This window comes from Rutidosis leptorrhynchoides, chromosome 3 (genome assembly GCF_046630445.1).
Source record: "Rutidosis leptorrhynchoides isolate AG116_Rl617_1_P2 chromosome 3, CSIRO_AGI_Rlap_v1, whole genome shotgun sequence".
Lineage (NCBI taxonomy): Eukaryota > Viridiplantae > Streptophyta > Magnoliopsida > Asterales > Asteraceae > Rutidosis > Rutidosis leptorrhynchoides.
The window spans coordinates 248697339-248719434 of NC_092335.1; the positions used below are offsets into that span (position 1 = coordinate 248697339).

Here is a 22096-nt window from a genome sequence, read left to right on the forward strand (position 1 = left end):
TTTAGGCCTAATTTTACAAGTATTAAAAGAGTGGCCAAACACTTTGCAATGAGTGCATGAAGGCGGTTTCCATTGATAGGTCACCTCAAGTTTACCCACTTTGGCTGGAAAAGAACCAATCACAGGATAGGAAAATTCGACAAAGCTAGGAAGGTCATCATTTGCATTGACTTCAGTCAAAACTCTAGCAAACCCTAGTCTTCCACTTTTACTCAAACATCTCTCTGAAGTAACTTTGTCCATCAACATAGGCCTACCAATACCACTAACAAGTTTACCTATACTTCTGCCACTCCATAGTTCAATTGGAATATTGTGAATACAAATCCAAATTGGGACTTTTTCAGGTTCAATTTTTTCAAGCCAAACCCCAGGTTCCCACTGATTCACAAAAAAAGGAACATTATTAACTAACCATGGACCACTCTCAAGCACCTCCTTCATACCCTTTTCACTTTTAAATTTGCATAAATAAAATCCTGCAGCTGTTTTGACGATTTCTTTAAGGTCATACCTCCACCACATTCTCCTTAGATGGGCATTAACAACCCTATAATCCATAGAAGTTCCAATAAAATACCCATATAATTGAAGAGAAAATGCACTACCGCCCTTCTTAACCTCCTCAGCGGAGAAAACAACTCTCTTTTGACCATTAGACATTAAAACAGGTGGAATGAATTCCATTTTTAATTCCTCTTCATCTTTGTTTTGTTTTAAGAAGTCAGCAAAAGTGACGTTTGGATTTACCCATGCTCTTGGGGTTTTATTATCTGTATTGCCTTGCCCATCACTAGTCTCAACTCCCTCCTTTGTTACAGATTTAATCCCAGGAACAACATTATCATTATCACCACTATTATTATCCTGCATATTCATTAATGTTACATTGCCACCCAATGTAAATTGGGAGAAATCATCAGGAACAATAATTGACTCTCTAAAACCATCATTCTTAAATAACTTAACAGCATTCTCAGCAGCAGCCACTAGGTTTACATCAACCTCATTATAACTACCATCTGTTGAACTCTTAAAGAATACAACAGGACTAGCAGAAACAGTCGGCTTAGCAACAGCAATTGTTTCACCAATAGATTTAGCAATAATATCATCATTATTAACTACAATATCATCAATAGAATGATCAGTTATAGCAGAATTCTTACCATACCCACCTTTCTTCCTGTTACCCTTGCGTTTTTTAATTACTTCAGGGAGTATTTTTTCATTAACAGGAATAGAAGAATCACCAGCATAAGGAACAAATTGAGCACTCTTCTTTTCTTTAGAAGGACCATCCCCAACATCAATCAGCTGGTTCACTTTACCCTTCCTCTTTCTAGTACTATAGGTTTTCAGAACCATCCCCTCCGAATCATGATTATCATTTGAGCCACCAGTAGTAATTAAGTATGATCTCTGCTTGGTTGGGTCCTGCATAGATCCATCACTTGTTACTTTAGTCCCAACAGCAGCCAATTTACCAGTCACACCTTCATCATCCTTGCCAGAAGATTCTGATGACGCGTGTATGCTCATCTGATCATCCATATGACACGAAGAATTACCGTCTTCATGTGCAACCGTATCCAATCTAGGCGATTGATTAGATCCAGTAGATTGATCGAAGGATCTTCCTTCATGTTCATCATCTAACCCTATTTGCCTATTCCTCAAAACCCAAGGAAAAGTTTGCACCTTCTTTTTCTTCTTCCCTCCTGACGTTTTCCCCATCTTGAATTGTTGAATTGTTACTCAATTTAGTGGTGCTATAACTACCACAATTAAAAAAGGATCATCTTCAACTACAATTAAAGAAACATGATCACATTAGTAATATCACAAAGCATGCTATATAAATTCATAATATACAGTACCCTGGTGGTGCTATAAGCCTATAACTACTTATACACAATAAAACTTAATACAATATTCACCAAATTTTAAATTAACTTATCAGTTAGAAACTAATGGCAATAAGAAAAAGATTGACCTGCTCTTAAACTACGGTATCAAAGGACTTATACAAATTACTTAAATATTTGGCTTCAATCTTAAATGTATTATAGATAGAAATTATAAATACGAACCATAAACACCAAATGCAATCTTAAACTAAATAGTTTAAAACACATATTTGTTCACACCATTGATTCAAACACCGGGAAATGTGTACCTGAATCGTATTAAGTTTTTCCAGGCCATGATCAATCTCAAAACAATTTAATGAAAAAAGTTAAAATTGTACATTGAACTCGTACATACCTATTTGTTCACCCAAATCGGCCAAATAGATATAAACGGAATTGATGAACTCTGTAGTTGAAGCGTATTCAGTTATAAAACTAATTGATGAACTCTGTAGTTGAAGCGATTATAGTAATAATTGAATTAAAAATCAAGTGATATCATTAATCTCATTTAAGTTCCTGTTGAAATCAACAACTTATAAATTGTAATTAACTATAGTTGTTCGACATATTTTCTCATTAATCGTAAATCATACTAAATCGGAAAAAAAAATAAAAATATAGATACAAACCCTAACTGTAACCAGCAACAAAAATCATGAATCTTTAGAGATAAAAGTCAGCAATGAATATATAGAAACTAATAATCGAAACTCAAATCGCAACATAAATTACCTTTCGACGCAATTTTTAAGAAATTGTTCTTGATTGTTGGCCATGTCTGATTCAATCGACTTCTCAAATTTAACCCTAGCGATTACAAAAGGTTGAGAAAAGGAAAACGTTAATCATAACCGTTAAACCGGTGATGAACAACGGCAGCAATTACGATTTGTGTGACCATGTCTGATGAGTGGTGATTTTTTGGTCATGTCTGATGCAATCTTTAAACCTCCGATGAACAATAGCAATCGATTTGTGTGACCATGGTACATCGATAACCGATAGTAAGAAGCAAACAGAAAATTATCGATTGAATGAATGGTGCTTTTTTAGTGGATCTAATCGTTCATGTTGAACCCCTAATCAATCGCATATGTGCGTTTGAGGCTATTTAGGAATTGATCGGTGAGTTTTGAATTGAAACCCTAAAGAGAGATGGGTGGAGATGCGTGGAAGAGAGATGCGTGAATTTTGAGGAAAATAAAATTGATTGAGATTGTAATGAGCAAATTTATTGGTACAGTTGTTAATTTTTGGTGATTAAGATTAATAATCTGAATTAATTAGCAAAATTACACGTGGCAGGGATCATTAGACAGTGACACGTGGACAATAACCACACGCTGTATAATATGTACTACATAGAAGATTTATGAGCCGTGCGTTGCACGGGGACTAATCCGCAAACATTATTGTTTTATATAGAAAAGCGCGTTTATAAATACTTTCATAGTTGAGTACACTCACGTGCGCGTTTAAACGATAGCTTCAAGTCAACATAATACCATACCAAGCCATAAAGATGTATAACACTGAAAAGGCTTGTATTTAGATTGCACGACTGCCCAAACCTGTCAATGATTTGAACAATTGTCATATTCGACCTTATTATTATAATCGATTAAATGGTTGACTTAAGTAGTCAAATCCATTTATTGAATAAGTAATGATCAAACCAAACACAACACATAATTCATACAAAAAAGGTATATTAAACATTTAAGTTAGTTTCAGAGATTATGGTGTTAAACACAGTTCTCACTTCCTTTTCAGGCTGCTATGTGCTGATAATATCAGTAAACGCATAGGTTATTAGATTAGGTGTATGTATGTATACACGTAAAAATATATTTGCAGTTACAAATATGAATATTGTGCCATTTGCATACCAAAGCAGTTCTTCCATGAGGGTGTTGTAGTGAAATGATCTACTAACATGAGTTGACGGCTATGACGACTGGGTTTCTAGCGAGTGTTACATGTCTTTGTCAAAAATCGTAGCTTATTCATTTCAGAAAGTTAATTCGAAGACTCTGTCACTGCATAAGACATAAACAATGTTTTTAGTATGAAAAATTAATTACATAATATTTAACACTTCAACCACACTTCCATATTTTTACTCAGCAATGCATAGAAGAAAAAAATGGTTAACAAACCTACTGGAATTTAGTAAGACTAAAAAGTTAATGTGCAAAACATTGTTATATATATAAAAAAGTTATACCAACCAAAATTTAATTGAATATATATTTCAGACCTGATTACGCATTTACACGCTGCTGCACATGTTAAATTCCAATCATAGTTCAAATACAGTGGGCTGATCAAAGTATTCGATCGCTATCGAGTCGTTACATGTTTTGTAAAACCAATCTCTGTTCAGTCCGATCAGTTCAATGGTCTCGTCGTAGGTGCAAATTACCGACTACGAACAGTGTATGCAATGATAATACTGTTAAAGTAACTATGAGTGGTTGTGTTCTATGTATGGCAAAATTTATTTATTTTTATGTATCAGTAAAGTGCCTTAATATACCTATTCTGTTAGAAGTTAGTTCTGTTACTGACAACAGTTTTAGATATGTAATGTAAATGTTGGTTAAGTAATACAAAGTGAGTCTGGTGGTAATTTGATTGTAAAGTAGCTGGTACATTTTGTGCATCAAAATCGATCATTTTGTGATAGACAAACAGCCGAAAAGGAATAGAATAGAAAAGAAATAGCAAATGATGCTTGTTACATAATTCGGAACAGAAATAGAAAATGAAATCTTTAGAAGAAAAATAGGCAAGTCCTTTACGTTTTTTGCAAAATGGTGGGTATTAAAGTTTATTAATAGTCAAATACATACGTGATCACGGGTAGGTTCTCATTTATCGGGTGGGCTTCCCTAAAGATTTGGGACAATAAAGAGACATTATGCTTAAATCATGTAGGGTATAGATATGTGGCATACCGAGTTCGTAAGGTTTTCCCACGCTGCTACCATCATATTTCAAGGCCACAACAACTACAGAAGCAACATTTGAATCCATAATCAGGTTGAATTCTGAAAATAGCATATGTATAGCAAAGTGGTTAAAATTAACTTGAATGGAATTAGATTAAAGGGAGGGAAATTACATCATACTTGGTAGATCAACGCTGACAAGTGGAAGAAACTTATACAATATTATTTAGCAAACTGAGCCCATGAATTCAAGAATAAAGATCCGGCCTTATGTGCCAAGCATCACAACAGGTTGCAGTCTTAATATGTAGGCCTGAAATGAAGATGATAATTAGTTAATTACACTATGTTTACTCGAGTTATGCTTTATCTCTAATGGGTACGAGTAGCTGTGATAACTATTTAAATTGGATGAACATTTATGAAGTTGCTAAAGTGTATTATAGACTCAAAAAGCTAACAAAGATTCTAATACATATTGACCCACTTTATTTATGAAAAAGCAGTCATATAATTGAGTAATTGACCACCCGAAGGTAAAAGACAACAAAGTTATGTTATACAAAGTCATCTCTTTTCAAAAGACGATCAAGTAAATTAAGTGTGTAATTTCTGTTTTTCTTATCTTTCATTGATAGATATTTTCATCAATTCATGATTCTCAACAATCAACCCCCAGTTATTAGGTGTTTTTTAAAAGCATAATCAAAATCTTGCTAAAAATATTCAAATTGAAATTTATAGTAAACGTTGTTCATTGTTGCAAGGACTAAACAGGCCAAGTACCAATAAAACCAAGCTAAATTAAATGATGTAGAACCTTTATGCACCAACATTTTGGGCAAAATTTTGACAACCAATCTGACCCGTTGCAAAATAACAAAATTGTAAAAAAAAAAAAAAAAGTTTAAAATAACAAAAGCAATCTGACCAATCTGACCCGTTGCAAGGGAAAAAAAAAAACATCTGTTGCAAAATAACAAAACGAATATGAAACTTTACTTTTCAAAACAAATCTATACATATAGATAAACAAACAACAAATGTTCATTTTCTACTTTCAGGCAGACAACTTAGATCAACAAAAAAAAAAAAGATTATTAATCATTTTTTTTTTTTTTTTTTTTTTTGCAAAAACACCTAGCTATGAAATTGGAAGGAATAAATCACATGTTTTGTTCTTTGTATACTTTCAAAGTCACAAATTATAGTAAAATAGCATAAAAATTTGTAGAATATAAGGCAAAAGAGTGTAAAATTTAGTTTCAATTGAATGATGATAGAAACCATACAATGTAAACTTCTATGGTTGAATATGTACTGTTCAAATCAAAAACAGATTAGGTACCTTAATGACGAGTGGTAATATGTTATTGCAGTCTATCACTGTCAATCCTTCACTTTTTTGACTGTTCTGTGGCCATGGCCTTAAATGAAGAGAGGTGTAAGTGATAAAATTCGTTGTGTTATTAACGGTCCGTAAATTTTATCTTCGTCTGAAAAAGAAATCATTTGGTTTTGGATCGAGAAGTGGTGGACTTGACCGATGTTGCTTCGTCCGGCTGGTTTACTTCTTGTGTTCATGTTATTAGACCATCTTCGGTAAATCTGGTTGGTGGTGAAGTTGTTAAGACCCTTGTACCTGCATATTTACATTTTATACTCGCAACAAATAAGAATCATAACAATGCACTAATGATTCTATACTACTTATTTAATGGCAGCCTTGAACTGCTCATAAGTGACCTTTTCTCAAGTCTGACAATCAAGTCTACAACTGATACATCCATTGTTGGTACACGGAAGGCCATTCCGGTCAACTTTCCGTTAAGGGCCGACAAAACCTTGCCAACAGCCTACAGAAACAGGAATAAATTACATTCGTAAACTTAGATCAGCATATAGGTCCTCCACCCTATTTCCTAACCATCCACCTTTGTAAACTGAAAAAGAAAGTGGCATGAAGTAATAAACTGCTGATATAGTCAATGTCAGTCTATTTACCTTGGCCGCTCCAGTGTTTTTTCAGTCACGTTAACTGTTGTCATAGAATCATCAACAATGCCAAACCTGTCATTGATATACAAACCAAAAACATAAGAAATGGAATCATAAGTTTATATAAATCACATAACTATGCTGGCACCACCTTGATCATACATAACCAATCCAAATCAGTTTATCTTCTTACATAAAAACCAAACAAACAGATACGTAAAGCAACACCTAGGATGTAATTGAAGGGTAGGTAAATGACAAAATGAGTATGATTCCTTACACAAGTTTTTGTTTATCGTAGATTGAAGATATGGTTAGGCAACTAAATGGAAAAACACAACTAAAATATCCACAATAGAAAAGACAAAAATCCAAACAGACCTTCAAGTGGGCAGCTGCCATGTCCTTGTCTGTAAACACTCCAGTGGACTCAACCTTTAGGGAAAAATCCCCATTCGGAAATGGCTAACAACTACATGATCCAAAACAGACATCATGTGGATCAAGTGCAAAGTGCATTTTAAATGAAGTAAACATCCTAAAATCATGCTTTTGAAAAAGTTAGCATGTTATTAAATTACTATTAATATAGATCCCATGATCATAGGTGACAATAATTTATATTAATATAATTTTAGTGTCAATCCAACCCGTTTTGATACATGCCAAAAATATTAGCCATTTTGTCCCAGTGCCATAAGTGCATGACCCACCCATATTACCCACATTTAGTAGATTCAATATCCAAAGATAAGCTTTCATGGAAAGTGGGAAGGTAGAAATATGCAAGTATAGTCGTAGGACTATATGAGATGTCTCTATTTCATCATTGTAGATGTAATGAAAAGAAAAAGAAAAAAAACCCACATATTTATAACTTGTAACAGTTGTGAATCCTTTGTAATAGACATGTTGATCAATCTATAGGAGGATTAATATATATATATATATATATATATATATATATATATATATATGAGAATTTATTAAACTTGTAGTCTTTGCTAATCATGATATACAATATAAAGAGAGCCTGAAAAACAACCTATAGATTCAACAGCATTGGATATAGGTAAACCTTTTGTTCTTCGATCTTGGTTTATTAAACTATTAATGAAATGTGTAAATGTTAAATGAACAAAAAAGCTGATTTAAATGATAAAAATTAAAACTAAACAACATAAGATCGCAGCTAACCTGGGGCAAATTACCTCAACATCGTTGCCCCAAACATTCCTTGTGCAGCCCCAAAAGGAGCCCGTGTGTTGCACCTTCAGGTAGCCTGTTTGTTGCTACTAAAACAACTCGTGTTCAGCCCCAATTGTAGCCCGTGTGCTGCACCTTCACGTAACCCAATTGTAATCCACTTACATGATCATCTTATCAAAATACATCACAACAAATAACAAAATGCAAATAATCAATTAATTAAATAGTTCATGATTATTAATTTTAAATCGGTTGATGATAAACATCGATTTATATTTCGCATACCTCGATATAGAAATAACAAACCTTATGAATCCACAACAACATCACGATTTTAAGATTCATCAAAGCAATGGCCTGTTGTAAAAAAAACAACATGATTAAAAATAAGCAAATACGCACAATAATACAAATAATCATCTAACAAACATGATTTACTTTTACAAATATCAGTACTTCTTTGTAATTAACATGACATGAATAAAAAAATTGACACTGCAACTATACTGACATGTTATTTGTATCCAAACCGATGAAAAAGCAGAAAAATAAAAAATAAAAAATAAAAACTGAAAATAACTGCATCATTGTCCCAATCGGGAACCAAGACATACCTTTCTTCAATCGTGTTCATAACGTTTCGAATTGATCGTATCTGCCATGTTCGTTTAAGCATCATCGGTGAAACTCAGAGAAAAAAAACTAAAAATAACTGCATCATCGTCCAAATCGAGAACCAATATGATTTTTTGATTCATCCGCAATCGCATCAGGTTTTCTCGCCATTCACATCACCAATCGCGATTCACATGATTAAACCTTCCGATGACTGTTGATCTTTTGATTAATTCACAATAGCATCTTTTGATTGTATTGGTGATTTGACGATTTTGTGTTTGAAGATGAGGCGTGTATGTGGACGATTTAGGGTTTTGCTGATTGAAGATGCGTGATTTAGGGTTTGAATTTGAGTTGTAAAAGAGGAAAAAATCATAAAATGGTGCGGGCAGTTAATCTGGATTCAAGATGCGTGATTGAAGATGCGTAATTTATTGTCTTGTTTTTTTTTTTTTTTTTGTGTTGGTTAATCAATTGCAGGAGAATTGGAATTCAATTGAAGAAGGAGAATGAAAAGGTTTTAACCCTAATGGAAAATTTGAAAGTTCCCGTGATTAATTTGGAACGCGTGGCAGTAGAAGGTAATTAGTGATTTATTTAATTCAAAATTCTGAGAAAATTAGAAATGTTGAAAGTTCCCGTGATTAATTTGGGACACGTGGCAGTAGAAGGTAATTAGTGATTTATTTAATTCAAAATTCTGAGAAAATTAGAAATGCTGAGGAGTAACCAGAAAGCGCTACGTGGATTTAACTTACCGATTTAGTAAGATATAGAAGAATAGAAGATATATAATAAAATAATAATAATAATAATAAAATAAATAAATAAAATAATAATAATAATAGATAGAATAGAAATAGAATAAAATAGATAGATAGAAATAGATAGATACAGAGTCAGCACGCCATTTTAATATGTGGCCAATTTATATTGTTGTTTTGACAAATTGGGTTACCCCAGTTTACTTTCACTTTAAAAATAGATATACTTATATGCAATAACCATCTATTATCCATTTCACGTCCTTTTTCACTTGCATATTATATACGGAGTACTTCGTAATATATAGGCATTAAGTCAAGATTTTTTTTGCCAAAAAAAAGAAGTCAAGATTTTTCGTTGGGTCATCTGACCCCATTACTCTATGCATAGCTTCGCCCCTGCAAGGGGCCATCAGATAATGAAACAGCCTCACATTCCTCACAACTTAATCATCTTCTTTTTTTGGTCTTAAAAAGAAATCTCGGAATACTTGGAAAAATTCAGCAGTTCCTGAAAATAAGCCAACAAGGGTCAAAAGCCAAACATATACGGAGTATTTAGTTTCCTGTATAATGCCCAGATCTAGGGGTCACTAAATTTGATTGCTAAACAGATTGGGTAACTGGTCAAAATGGGTAGTCTTTATCACGGGTCAAGTCAGTTGAGTCCCAAACACCTTATTTCATTTTAACTTTGTATAATATGACAAAAAATACGATAATAGTCAATATTTTCACCTACTTCAGGTGGCTTTTGACTAGCGTGACCCGTTTCCATTTAACTAAATTTTTAAAGCTTACCACTTTGACCCGTTAGAGTCAAAAACAAAACCCAAATTAGCCATATTATCCATAAACACGTCTAAAGTGCTACCTCTACTCAAAATTAGGCCTAAGGAACACCAAATACGGATTTAAATTAGGTTACCTCGGAATAACGAATATGATCATGATGAACATTAGAAGTCTAAACAATAGTCTCCCATTTTGGTCCATTTTCAAGACTCTTCCCAACAGGAGCTTGTTGCAACTTTTTAGGAAACGGGCTCTTCAAAGTCATCTTTTTCCAAAAGCCATGATTACGAGGGTGATTTAGGCAGACGTGGGACCTTAATTGGCTCAATCTTGGTACCATTCGGTATTGCTTTTGTTGCTCTATGTACAACAATGTACAACAATGTACAACGAGGAGAAGAATCACTTTTCACATTAAGTGAAGGGCAAGTGTTAGGCTTAAGTGCTTAACAACATCATGTTGAACATCTTTTAGAACTCCAAGAAACCCGGCCCCATCTTTTAGAACTCCAAGAAACCGGGCCCCATCGTGAAATATCCTCCCATTACGGGACATTCCTCGATGAGGTGATGATGGTTATGAGTCACCGGTGCGAACCAACGGATTCGATTTGTGTTGGGTTTCGTGTGCTTCTCTTGATCGAGACTCTGATAGTTTCCTAATTACAGCATCTATAGCTTGCTACAAAGAAAAAAAGTCTTCTAAAAACAAAGAATGCTTAAGTAATTGATATATGCTACTCAAGATAAATTAGTATCACATATCACATAATTACTTACAAAACAAACCAACATTTACATTTAAACAACTAAAAACTCCTAAACTCACAAAATTCACAGATTAATGGCTGAGATTTTCCTACATCAAGAACACCACCCTGGATGAATGTGGACTAAGCCCGAGCAAGTATATCTTTGCTTAGATTTTTAAAAAATACTCGATTTTAGTGAGAAATAAGAAAGTGCAATATGTGTGGATTTGCAGGTGGAACTGACAAATTCTGCTCTACTATCGCCAATAGAGTATTATTGACGGGATCTTGGAGAAAGGAATTTGCAACTCCATATAGAGAATGTACCCGGGTAATCTTATTCTTTTTCTTCTTTTTTGTTTGGAAAAAATAAATATTTTAGTAGGTTTTATGGGTTGATTTTATTTTGAAAAAGGTGGCTCTAGAACTAAAACTACAAGGAGAACAAGATGGAGCTTGTTCGCATATCTAGATTGATGAAAACAACCTCTCTAATTTTGTCAGAAAACGTTTATTTCCTGCTGAACAGATGAATGATGAGACACCACCGGGTGTTGTTGGCATGATGTTTAATGGAAATGGTGAGAGCATTTCTTACATCGAGACTGTAAGGATAGAAGATCGTGAAACAGGATGACTCGTATTAATCGGTTAATTGGGTGACGTGATGAGAGAAAGTGCAAGGGTTGCTCACACGGTTGCTAAAGGCGTAATGGCCCGTATAAACAACGAGAACATTTATCTTTCAAACTCGAAGTTTCACCTCCATGTCCCTGAAGGTTCTACAAAAAAGGACCGTCATAGTGCAGGTTACGCCATAATTACATCTATGTTGTCACTCGCTTTGAACAAAACGTGTTTTGAAAGACATGGCGATGAGTCACCTCACCGGACATATCCTTCATATCGGTAAGGTATATCCTCTTAAACCTTGTCTTCTACTCTATTGGTTTAATATCATTGCTATTTACTATACCATTTAACATAATAATTGCCCATGCATTTGCATTTTATTTTATCTAATTTTTAAACTTTTCTTGTTCAAATTGTAGCTGTTGGAGAAAACGTTAGCTGCAAGACGCAACGGCATCATGACATTCACCTTACCTATAGCTAACAAAGTCGACTACCATCAGCTTCCTTTCGATGTGAAAGAAAATATCATTGTCCACTTCGTGGATGTTCATAACCAAATCTTTAACCTATTTTTTTTAAAATATAAGTGAATAAACAAGAAACCACCATGAATAAGATTTGTGTTCCACTTGTTGATGTTGAAATTTTTGTTACCGCCAGCAATATGAATTCTACTTTGTTTTGTCACATTATCTGTTACGGTTTTTTTAAAACACGTTCTCTTTATAATGCATACGATCACATCTTTAAAAACCATAACGGAAGCTATGACAAAACATAAGTATAATTCATAATGTTTGAGATAGCGAAAATTTCAACACCAACAGGTGGGGCCCAAAACATATTTATGGTGGTTTCTTATTTATACACTTTGCATTTAAAAGAAAAACAAGTTAAAGATTTGGTTACAACCGTCCACGAAGTGGACAATGATAGTTTCTTTCACATCGAAAGGAAGCTGATGGTAGTCGGCTTTGTTAGCTATAGGTAAGATGAGTATCATGACGTCGTGGCATCTTGCAGCAAACGTTTTCTCCAAGAACTACAATTTGAACAAGATAAGATTAAAGATTTTATAAAATAATATGCAAATGCATGGGCAATTATTATATTATTCTAAATGGCATAGTAAATAGTAAATACCAATTATATTAAACCAATAAAATATGAGACAAGGTTTAAAAGGATACCCTACTGATATAAAGGACCGTCCTGGGAGGGTGATTTCCCCATCATTGTTATGTCCTTTTTTTTTTACATGTTTGTTCAAAGTGAGTGAGAACATAGATGTACCCATGGCCAGTCTGCAGTAGGATCATCCTTAGGTATAGAACCTTCAGGAATATAAAGGTAAAACTTCAAGTTTAAAAGATAAGTGTTTTCGTTGTCTATACACGCCAATATGCCTTTAGTAATCGAGTGAGCAGCCCTCGCGTTTCCTCTCATTACGTCACTCAATCGACCAGTTAATACAAGTCCTCGTCCTCTTTCACGGTCTTTTATTCGTACAGTCTCGATGTATAAAATGCTTCCGCCATTTCTGTTAGACATCATGCGAAAATACCTAGTGGTATCTAGCCAAAAATAACCGTTTTCCAACAAAATTAGAGAGGAGGTTGTTATCAACCGAGATACGCAAACAAGCTCTATTTTGTTCGCGTTGTAAAATTAGTTTAGAGCTACTTCTTTCAAAATAAAACCCATAATGTTGGAGTATGATACAAATTCAAAGCGAGCGGAAGCATTTTTAAAACTTTACAAAATCATACTCTTACACGGATCATTGTACAAAACTTTAGTAAACAAAACAAATTAACGAAACTGAACAAGAGAAGATTAGAATACAACCTTTGTAGCCCTTTTGAAGATCGAATTTGAAAACCCAAAGAAGAGTTCCTCTAAACGGTAGACACCCAAAGTTCCAACCTTGCTTCGATCTATACCTTCTACTTAACGGATCTTTTCTTTTCCTTATTTCTACCAAAACCCGAACCCAATTATAAAGTATTTTGGTTACTTGAAAATGAGAAAGAGAAATAACATTTTGTATGTGTGTTTTTGTATCTCAAGTTACATATATATTTTCAATACCAAGACTTGATATTATATAGAATAAAATTGATACATATAATACAAATATAAAGATTTGGAAAGATTTTAAAAGATTTGCAAAATCAAATCTTTATATAAAATAAGATTTACAAATCAAATCAAATCTTATTTATATCAAATCAAATCTTATATATTATATAAAATATGATTATAGTACAAATCTTTATATAAAATAAGATTTACAAATCAAATCAAATCTTATTTATATCAAATCAAATCTTATATATTTAGATTTGTAAGTATATGTACACACATAAAAAAACTTACTTAATTTATTAAACCATTAACTAATGATTAATAAATTAATTTCTGATTAGAAGGTATATCAAACAATTTACGATTGCCTTTGTGTGTGACTGAATAGGATAAATGGACTTTTATTATTTAATGTCATATCTTCGGAATATATGTACCACGGTCAAACGACGATCGAACCGTAGCCAACCCGATAACATATTTCTAACACATAAAACCTTCTTAGATTAATTATATTTTTCAAAAAAAAAAAAAGAATAAGAACACCCGATGTACCTTCCAGTATATTGGACTTACAAATTTCTTGCTCGGAATTCCTGATAGTAAATTACGCCTTTGGTCTACGTGGTTTGCTCCAAAGTTCATTGATGCACCTAAACTTTTTATCGACGTGGTTGTCACTCCACCTTGTAAAAGTTACGTGGTTAGTCACTGAGTAACTTTTTAGATATAGTCATGTGCGGGGCATTTTAGTCTTTTCACTCTCCATTTGTATTAACACTTCCCCTTTCATTCTTTTTCTATATGTAAATCCAAATCAAACCCAAACAAATTATTTCAATCCCAAACAAATTAATTTCAACTTATCAATCCACTCCAAATCCAATCGTCAATGTAATCAAACATTTGCTATTTTTCAGAACAACTCAAACAATTGCCTTTTTTATCAATTTTTTTCCATTTTGTTCCACTCATAGCAAATTCACACACATAAATACCCTTTTAATTTCAAAAACTAATACTGTAAAATAAATACAAATTTCAATTAATAATGGAAGATTATGAAGAGATCCTCCTGGGAATGAGAAACCCACTTCTCAAGATCTGTCGCTAAGTTATGAAGGAATTAAGAAACCCACTTCTCAGATTATGAAGGAATCCTTCTTTACACACAAACACCACATCACCGATTAAAAAACCTTGCTCCGTCACTAAGTTTGATCCAGATCTGTGACTAAGTTCCAGATCCATAAATACTCACCAATTCCTGGCCGTTGATAGTAAAAAAAACCTGCTCGACTTCGACGAGATTTATTGATTTATCTGCTGCTGGTCGTGGTGTTTGACTGTGTACAGGTCCTGATTTCTGCAGAAGACGATGAACAAAAGAAGCAGAAAACGACGAAATTCGAAGGTTTTTTTGCGACATTCGAATGGGTTTTTACGAAATTCGAGTGATTTTTTTGTATTTTGACTTTTAGAGTGATGTTGATTTATATGCTCAAAATAAGGAAATGTTCGAGTTGGAGTTTTATTTGTGTTTGAGTGTGAAGCAATAAGTTAAAGAGGAGGTGGAAGTGTTACGGAGAATGGAGAAATTGAAGATTAATGGGTTTTATTTGTGTTTGCCGTTACTTTTTATCTTTTTGGCTAATACCGACATTCACCCGATCCACCGCTATATAATGGATGTGGATAAATCTAAATGGATATGGATATGCATATAGATATCGATAAATCTAAATGAATATTGATATGAAAGAAAAGTTTCATCCATAATATATCCATTAATACTCGAAATACATATACAAATAAATAAATATGAATATATGCTTACATAATATTATTAAAAATGTATTAACCGTTAATTTTATTTTACTTTTAACTTTATAATAAAATAACTATGATATATTACAATAAAATATGTATATCTAACAAAATAAGTTTACAAATTACATATTTTATATTTCATGATCTTTGTTTAACAGTAGATTCAACAAATTATGTTATATTTTCGATAAAGTTTAACATTCTTGTGCATAAATTGTAGTTATGTCATATTATATTTATTTTCACTATACTACGTTTTTTGTTTTCATCTCATATTAGGAATTACTAATACATTTTTTGACATCCATTGAATATCCATTAACCCGCTTAATCCAGTGGATATGGATAGATGAACCGAAATTAAATGGATATGAATATGGATGAAAAAAAAATTAAATGAATATGGATATAGATATGACAGCACTGATCCATATTCGATCCATTATCATCCCTACTAATATTTATCGTTTTATTCTTTCACTAACATTCTCCTTTACATTATTCATTTTTAATTATTATTTAGATATAAAATATAAATATAAATAACATACATAAATTAAAAAAATTAAAATAAACATTGCTTAATTAAAAAACGATTACATAAAACTAAACTACGTTAACATAAATTTAACAATACGATTACATAAATTAAACTACGATTAATTAAACTAAAACTACGATTAACGATATAATTTTTTTTTTTTAACGGCAATAAATTTTTTTTATTCAAACACCCCCCCCCCCCCTAAGTAAGGCACTAGGGAAAGAGACTAAAAAATTACAATGGATTTAATAGCCAATCATCCCACTTTGGGTTACATTTACTTCTACTACAAGTCCAACTATAAGAAAAATGTCTAATTGAATCAAATAAGATATCTTTCTTCATCCTTGGAGAACCAAACATCACGCTATTCCTGAAGCGCCATATATGCCATAGTAACGCAGCAACTATAGAATACATCCGATTCTTAGACACGGACAAACGTTGAACCGAATCGAACCAACCAATCCACGATGACCAAGAGTCAAAGACATGAACATCTTGATCAATCCAAAGACGTATCTTTCTCCATAATTCCGTAGCCAAGGAACAACCAAAAAATACATGATCCACCGATTCAACATGATAATCGCAAACCGCGCAACCAATATCGTCAATCTCCATTCCTCACTTGGAAAAATTAAGCCTAGTTGGTAATCGATCCCAAGCTAAGCGCCACAAAAATATATTGATCTTTCGTGGAATTTGTTTCGCCCATCTGGTGGCTGTTTGTGCAGAAGGTAATAAACCTTCATCCAAAAAAAAAACTCTAGTTTCATTAACTTTGAATTCACCATCAGTGGAGATCATCCATTCCCATGTGTCCATGCTTTCATTAAGATTTAAAGTACCTAGCTCATCAGAAAGTTGTTGAATGGCAAGAGTGTTACGAGGCCCAATTGCTTCTCTTGACCATTCCCATTTCCAATTCCCATCATCAATTCGATCGGCCAACAAGCACTCGCTATTGACGTCCAGGTGCATTAAACGGTTAAAACGATTTGCAAGAGACCCGTCACCCCTCCAGTTATCTTTCCAATAACGAATGGAGTGACCATTCCCCACTCTAACTCGTAAGACATTAGCCGGTAATAAACCATCTCTTTTTATTTTAGAGAAAAGTTTAACAATCGTTGGCCAAGCACTCGACCCGTTAATATTACTATCGATGCCACCACTATTACCATAAATCGCCCGAATTATTGTTGCCCATTTAGACTCCGGATTCATAAAAAAACGTCATATCCATTTTAAAAGTAGTGCATACTTGAAAGCACGCAAACTGCCAATATCGAGACCCTCATTTTCCATCGATGCCAACACTTGATCCCATCTAATCCAATGCATTTTTCTCTTTTCTTTCATACTTCCCCAAAAAAGAGGCTCGAATATTTTCAATCTCATGAATAACACCTTCGGGACATTTAAACAATGACAAAAATAAATGCCCATAGAACTTAAAACTGCTTTTACGAGGGTTGACCGGCCACCTATAGATAAAAGGTTAGCTTGCCACCCGGCTAACCTTTTTTGAAGCGATCAATGAAACACTTCCAATTAACAAGTTGACCCATACCAACTCCCATTGGGAGTCCCAAATAGTTAAAAGGCAGCACACCTTTTGAGCACCCAACAGAAGATACCATAGCATCCAGCTCAACCATATTCACACTAATGCCAAATAGAAATGACTTGGATATATTAATAGCTAGGCCCGAAAATGAGTAGAAGTCATCCAGAATATTAAACATGCATTCAAGATTATCTCTATGCCATTTAGAAATTAAAATAGCGTCATCTGCATAAAATAAATGAGAGACAAGATATGGAGGAGTACCAATCGGAGCACCTTGTAACCCACCTTCGAATATCTTTTTTTTAATGCAAAGGTGTAAACCTTCCATAACAATCAAAAAAAGGAACGAGCTTAGGGGATCCCCTTGCCGTAAACTCCTACGAATCAAAGAATTCATTCGTTGGACTGTCGTTGATAAGGATGGATGTACGTGCGGAGTACAATACCATTCGTATCCACGCACGCCATTGTAAACCGAATCCCAAAATCCGAAACAGGAAATCCAGATAATCCCAGTTAACGGTGTCGTAGGCTTTCTCGAAATCGATTTTAAAATCAAAAGTTTCTCCTTTCTACGTTTGAACCATTCAATCGTTTCATTCAAAATGAGTGGTCCATCTAAAATTTGTCTTCCGGCTATGAACGCAGATTGTTCTTTGCAAATTAATTTATCCATAACGATTAATGATATAATACCGCTCAATTGGTATAATAGTCATCCTTACTACGATCGGTGTCGTGAGGAATTTCGTCCCAAATACCCTTAGTATACAACGCGACATGTGTCGACTTTATTATAGCTTTTCCAAATATTTTGGCCCATTGATTGTTATCCTCTAGCCACTCGAACTCCGCCTCTTTTTACCTCAATACGCGAACTTGGATGCCTCGAAATCAACGGTTCGTCTTAAATAGTCGAACAAAGTAGAAACATCAACACCGCTAACAACAACGCCCAACGTATGGACAGTTCCACCGGAATGTTACTTCATATCGTCGGGAAAAAACCCACCGACGATTACTGTAAGATCCTGCTTTTTCAGTTAAGTGGGACGCCGTCCAAAGTTATGGGACGTCATCCAATTGTGAAGGACTGGACGCCGTCCAGATGAACTGGCGGGCCAGCTGTTTTGTTTTTAGATATTTTGAAAGGGCTTTTTGATAATTCCACACATGAGACGACTTTAAAGCCCCAAGATCAGTTTGGTGGGTGACTTAACTCAATTTTCATCTACCATTACTATTTCCACTTCAATTCTAGAGAGAGAGAGGAAGTTTTAGTGTGAGAAAGCTCAATCCAAAGAGGAAGAAGCTAGTTTCAGGTTTAAGCTCGAGTTGTAAAGTTGTTCATCTACTTTCTAGCTACATTTTGATTGTGATGGTAAGTCTTAACCTTGATTTCCTTATTTTAATTGTTTAAGGGTTTGGGTTAGTGATGAACTTAAAACCCATTTGTTTGTGATTTGGGGGTTTTTGGGTAAGATTGGGTCATGAGGACTCAAAGATGACTAACCTAGGATTTTGAAATGATAAATGTGCTTAAGAGTCTTAATTGGTTAGTTAATTACTAGCACACCGAGATATTGAGTAAGTGGGTGTTATTGGGTATGGTGGTGACCTAAATGGGTGTGTTAACCTTGAAATGGGTCAAAGGAGTCTTTGATGACCTAAGTTGTTTAATGGGTGTGAAAATGTGATGATCTTGTGTTAAAAGGTATATGAAGACCAAAATTGGCTAGTGTTAGGGTTTTGGGCGGAGTTGACCTAATGTTAGAGTTAAGGGTGCAAATGGGTCACATTTGCACTATGAGTCAAATGACACTAGGGTGGTGAGTGAGTTGGTTGACCAACTTGATAGTATGATTGATTATATGCATAATGTAATTGGTGCGTTACATTGAAGGTTGCGAGCTTGGTTTATCATTCACCGAAGGCGTAAGGTGAGTGGAATAATTATGCATGTATGTATATAGTGTATTTATTTGAATGCTATGGTATGAACCACGGAGCCGGTAGTACCATAGTATGTGTGAGTGTGCTATGATGTAAACCACGGAGCCGGTAGCATCATGGTACGTGTGTTGTAGTGTGAACCACGGAGCCGGTAGCACTATAGCACGAGTCGTTAAACTGTGAACCACGGAGCCGGTAGCACTATAAAATGAGGTGTGAACCACGGAGCCGGTAACACCAAAGTGTGAACCACGGAGCCGGTAACACCAAAGTGTGAACCACGGAGCCGGTAGCACTATAAAAGAGTATGACTCAAATGCGTAGTGACGTAAACCACGGAGCCGGTAGCGTCATAACATTTCGTATGGTGTGAACCACGGAGCCGGTAGCACCATATAGTTTGTGTATAAGTTGTTGCATCGCATAATATATTATTTGGTGGATATGCTAGTGGTTATGATAGTTACGGTAATTGAGGGTGATTAGCTTATGCTTGAAGTTTGTATGCTAATTGTTATTGCTAGCGATTATACGGTGTGTGTAAGTGTATGCAAGTAGGTATATTATATATGTATGTGTATAATTATTGCATTCACTAAGCGTTTTGCTTACCCTCTCGTTGTTTACCTTTTTAGGCTCCGGCTTGGATAAAGTTAAGGGTATTCGATTGGATTAGTGGTCTCCCGCTTTGTTTTGACAGGGGATGCTTTTGGGTGATTAGCTTTTGGAATTTCGACTAAGATTTGGGTAGTTTAACCCCAAACACCATACTCTAAGTGTCGTTTGGAACTTAAACTCTTATGGTCGAAACTTGTATTTTTGAATGAAATTCGTAAGATGGGCCGTTGTGGGCCTGGTGTTGTAAAACTTGTTTTCATCGTGGAAATCTTTTAGTTTTACATATTATAACATGTTGTGAAAGTTGTATCGTTTAAAAGTATCGGGAAGCGGGTTTTCTGCTCATGTAAGTTGGACCCCGAAAGCAGAAATCTGCAGTTCATTTGGACGCCGTCCAATATGCTTGGACGCTGTCCAGACCTTCAGAACTGGATGCCGTCCAGATAACTGGACGCCGTCCAGATACACTGATTCATAAAATTTTTTTAAGCCGTGTTTTTGGTATAACGAAGTCGGGTCATTACAAGTGGTATCAAAGCATGGTCTAAGGGATTTAGGCGACTTGAGATAGGTGCCTAGACTTAGACTTTATTGTGTGTGCGCTTTATGCGGGACTTGTAGGAGACGGGTCGGACCGGGATTGACTAGTGCCCAGGTTTATGTGAACTAACCTTGCACTAATTGTTTTGTGTTGTATTTACAAACATCAAGTGAGATAGACGTTGTACTAGCAAGTTAATGCGACGTGCTCGCGTAACAATGGCTAGCTACCATTGTTACGGGTTCAAATCGTGTTAAACAAGCGATGTACGACGATTGTTGAGCAAGATGGGGCGGTGAGGTGTATTTGTATATATGTGTCATGTCTTTTCATTTCATGTTTAATGTATTCCATTTTATAGAATGAAGATGAGAAACGGACATGATACTAATGAAGAAGGTACGAGCGAGGATTCCGAGTTCACGGCTAAGGTTGAGGCCATCTTTAAACGTCAAAAAGCGAAGTTTCTCGAGGACGTTAAGAAGATGTTTGATAGTGCTCCAAATGAACATATATTTAGGCACAATATCATTCCAATATGTAAAGCTTTTAGTTATCATTGTTCTATTTTTATGTAATAATCGTTTAAATAAATAAGTGCGAAGATAAAAGAAGATTACAAAGATTTGAAGACGCAAACGTCCAAAAAGCTCAAATGTACAAGATACAATCCAAGTGGTTCAATTTATTGATGAGAAACGTCTAAAAATTACAAGAGTACAAGTCGCGGAACGCAAAGTACAAGATATCTAAGCATACGAAAAGGCGTTCGAAAATTTGGAACCGAGACGTAAACCAAGCATCAACGTGCGAGTCAACGGACCTAAAATTACAAGTCAACTATGCACAAGAATATAATATAATATATATATATAATTATATAAAATTATATATATATATATATATATTATATTATATATTAAAAAATTCAGTAGCCCACGTTTAAAATTCAAGTGTGAGCTGGAAATGGGTGTCTCGCGATTGCAGAGCTCAGAGGCCTAACTACCTCGCGATCACGGAGCTGGGAATCTCAGAATCTGCCTATAAATACCGAAGCCTTCAGCCGAGTTACCTACACCAAAAATCAATCTCTCTCTGATATTATATATATATATATATATATATATATATATATATAATATAAATTAGTTTAGTTTTATATTAGATTAGTTTAGTTAATGTAACGGTTAATTACGGGTTTTAAAAATCGGAGTTCTATCCATGTAACACTACGCGATTAATAACCACTGTAGGCTATGTTCTTCCTTTTTAAATTAATGTCTCGTATTTAAATTATTATTATG

At 34.5% G+C, this 22096-nt stretch overlaps 2 protein-coding genes and 1 long non-coding RNA gene across 3 annotated transcripts; all 3 read right to left on the reverse strand.

Moving 5' to 3' along the window:
- Positions 1-3664: 3664 nt before the first annotated feature.
- LOC139897343 (uncharacterized) lies at positions 3665-6721 on the reverse strand. The gene is made up of 5 exons (XR_011776529.1): positions 6617-6721; positions 6219-6512; positions 5051-5183; positions 4877-4969; positions 3665-4344 (listed from the first exon to the last, which is right to left on the reverse strand). It is a non-coding gene; the product is annotated as an uncharacterized lncRNA (long non-coding RNA).
- A 10010-nt stretch (positions 6722-16731) lies between these two features.
- On the reverse strand, positions 16732-17451 carry LOC139900936 (uncharacterized). The gene is made up of 2 exons (XM_071883683.1): positions 17372-17451; positions 16732-17281 (listed from the first exon to the last, which is right to left on the reverse strand). Exons 1-2 carry the CDS (start codon positions 17449-17451, stop codon positions 16732-16734), a joined length of 630 nt encoding a protein of 209 aa, XP_071739784.1.
- Positions 17452-17624: 173 nt separating this feature from the next.
- On the reverse strand, positions 17625-18356 carry LOC139900937 (uncharacterized). Its single transcript, XM_071883684.1, has one exon. It carries the CDS (start codon positions 18354-18356, stop codon positions 17625-17627), a length of 732 nt encoding a protein of 243 aa, XP_071739785.1.
- Between the last annotated feature and the right edge of the window lie 3740 nt (positions 18357-22096).